Source organism: Etheostoma spectabile, chromosome 20, assembly GCF_008692095.1.
Source record: "Etheostoma spectabile isolate EspeVRDwgs_2016 chromosome 20, UIUC_Espe_1.0, whole genome shotgun sequence".
NCBI classification, from domain to species: domain Eukaryota; kingdom Metazoa; phylum Chordata; class Actinopteri; order Perciformes; family Percidae; genus Etheostoma; species Etheostoma spectabile.
Window position 1 is genome coordinate 19,524,666 of NC_045752.1, and position 1,455 is coordinate 19,526,120.

The 1,455-nt window shown below is 40.8% G+C and overlaps 1 protein-coding gene across 1 annotated transcript in view; it reads right to left on the reverse strand.

Moving 5' to 3' along the window:
* The window catches only part of enpep (glutamyl aminopeptidase), a 23,345-nt gene that overhangs the window by 5,575 nt on the left and 16,315 nt on the right, over window positions 1-1,455 (reverse strand). The window contains exon 15 of the mRNA XM_032499812.1: window positions 319-392. Within this exon, the coding sequence (XP_032355703.1) occupies window positions 319-392 (74 nt within the window). The remainder of the gene's footprint in view (window positions 1-318; window positions 393-1,455) is intronic.

Genomic DNA, 1,455 nt, shown 5'->3' on the forward strand with positions numbered 1-1,455 from the left:
AAGTCATAGTATAATATGTTGTATCAAAAAAAAGTCATAGTATAATATGTTGTATTGAAAAAAAAGGCATGGTATCATATGTTGAAAAAAGTGATAAAAAAGTCTTAGTATAAACAGTCAACACTTTAATAGGTGCCTAAACACAGTATTTATTACAGATGTATGACTAGAAAAACTGAGCTGCATTTCAAATAATAAAAAAACTCTGTTGACCTGCTGTGTCCCCCTAAAGATCCCTTGTCCGTCCCAAAAAAAGACAAAGACATAGGTCTCTGTGGGTCTCAGAGGGTTAATGACTGCGGTGTGTTCCTGCGGTACCTCTGCGTCTGTGTGCCTTCGTCTTTCCATCCAAGTTGGGTTGTGATTGCTTTCACGTGCTCACGAAACAGTCTCTAAAGAAAACCAAAAACACGATGCTCCATTAACACTGAGGACCTGAACAGAACCTTTACCTTTGCTCTTGTATTACAGATTTTAAGAGAGTTTCAATCAGAAGACTAAAAGCCTGTCCCACACGACACTGCATGTTGCACTCATCAGCTGTGATTCAATAAGAGGAAGATAGACATCACAGACAGCATAACTTGTGATCCATGATGATTACTAATAACAATACAAACTAGAAGCAGTTATGACGGGGTCCGAGCCTCATCGCACCGGTCACCCCGACGCGAGTCGACTCCGGCGTCCCGGGGTCAGTTGTTGAGGTCTGTGCAGAGTTTTGAACCAGTCAGTTCAAAACTATGAACCAGTCCTGAAAATGGCACAGCCTTGCTTGGACCGCTAATAACTATTTTAGTGCTTATGTAGCACCTGGAATTAACCCCATTGAAAGTATTTTGTTTGGTTTACATATAACACATAATGTATCTGCATTCGGTTTAGTAATGCATTGAAGCATGTAGTTATATGATGAGTTATGCAGTTCTTCATCCTGCCAGTAGGGGGCTTCCTGTGTAGTGATTTGTGGTTACAAGAGACTGTAATAGGGAGGAGGAAGTTTTTCCTCGCCACTGTCGCACTGTTGCTTGCTCTGTAGGAAACTACTAGAACTGTTGGGTCCTTGTAAATTCTGGAGTGTGGTCTATCTGTAAAGTGTCTTGAGATAACGCTTGTTATGAATTGATACTATAAATAAAATTGAATTGAAATTGAATTAATACGTGTGAGAGGAAGACACGTTTTGCATGTCCGCGGTAGTGAACTCTTGAACTCGCTGTGTGATAAATAAATTCCTACTGTGAAGGAATAAAACTGAACTTTTATACACTACTATCAGCGTCTCCGTATGAGTGGTGTAACACTTACGCTCTTTTTGGTCTAGCAAACGTTGTAGTTTTTTCACATGCTGTTGCAACAACTAGTAACGTTAGAAAAACAACACCACCACACCGGATCCAGCTGGAAACTAAACAACAGGCACGCCACACACACTTGTTTGGGCTTGTGAGCCGG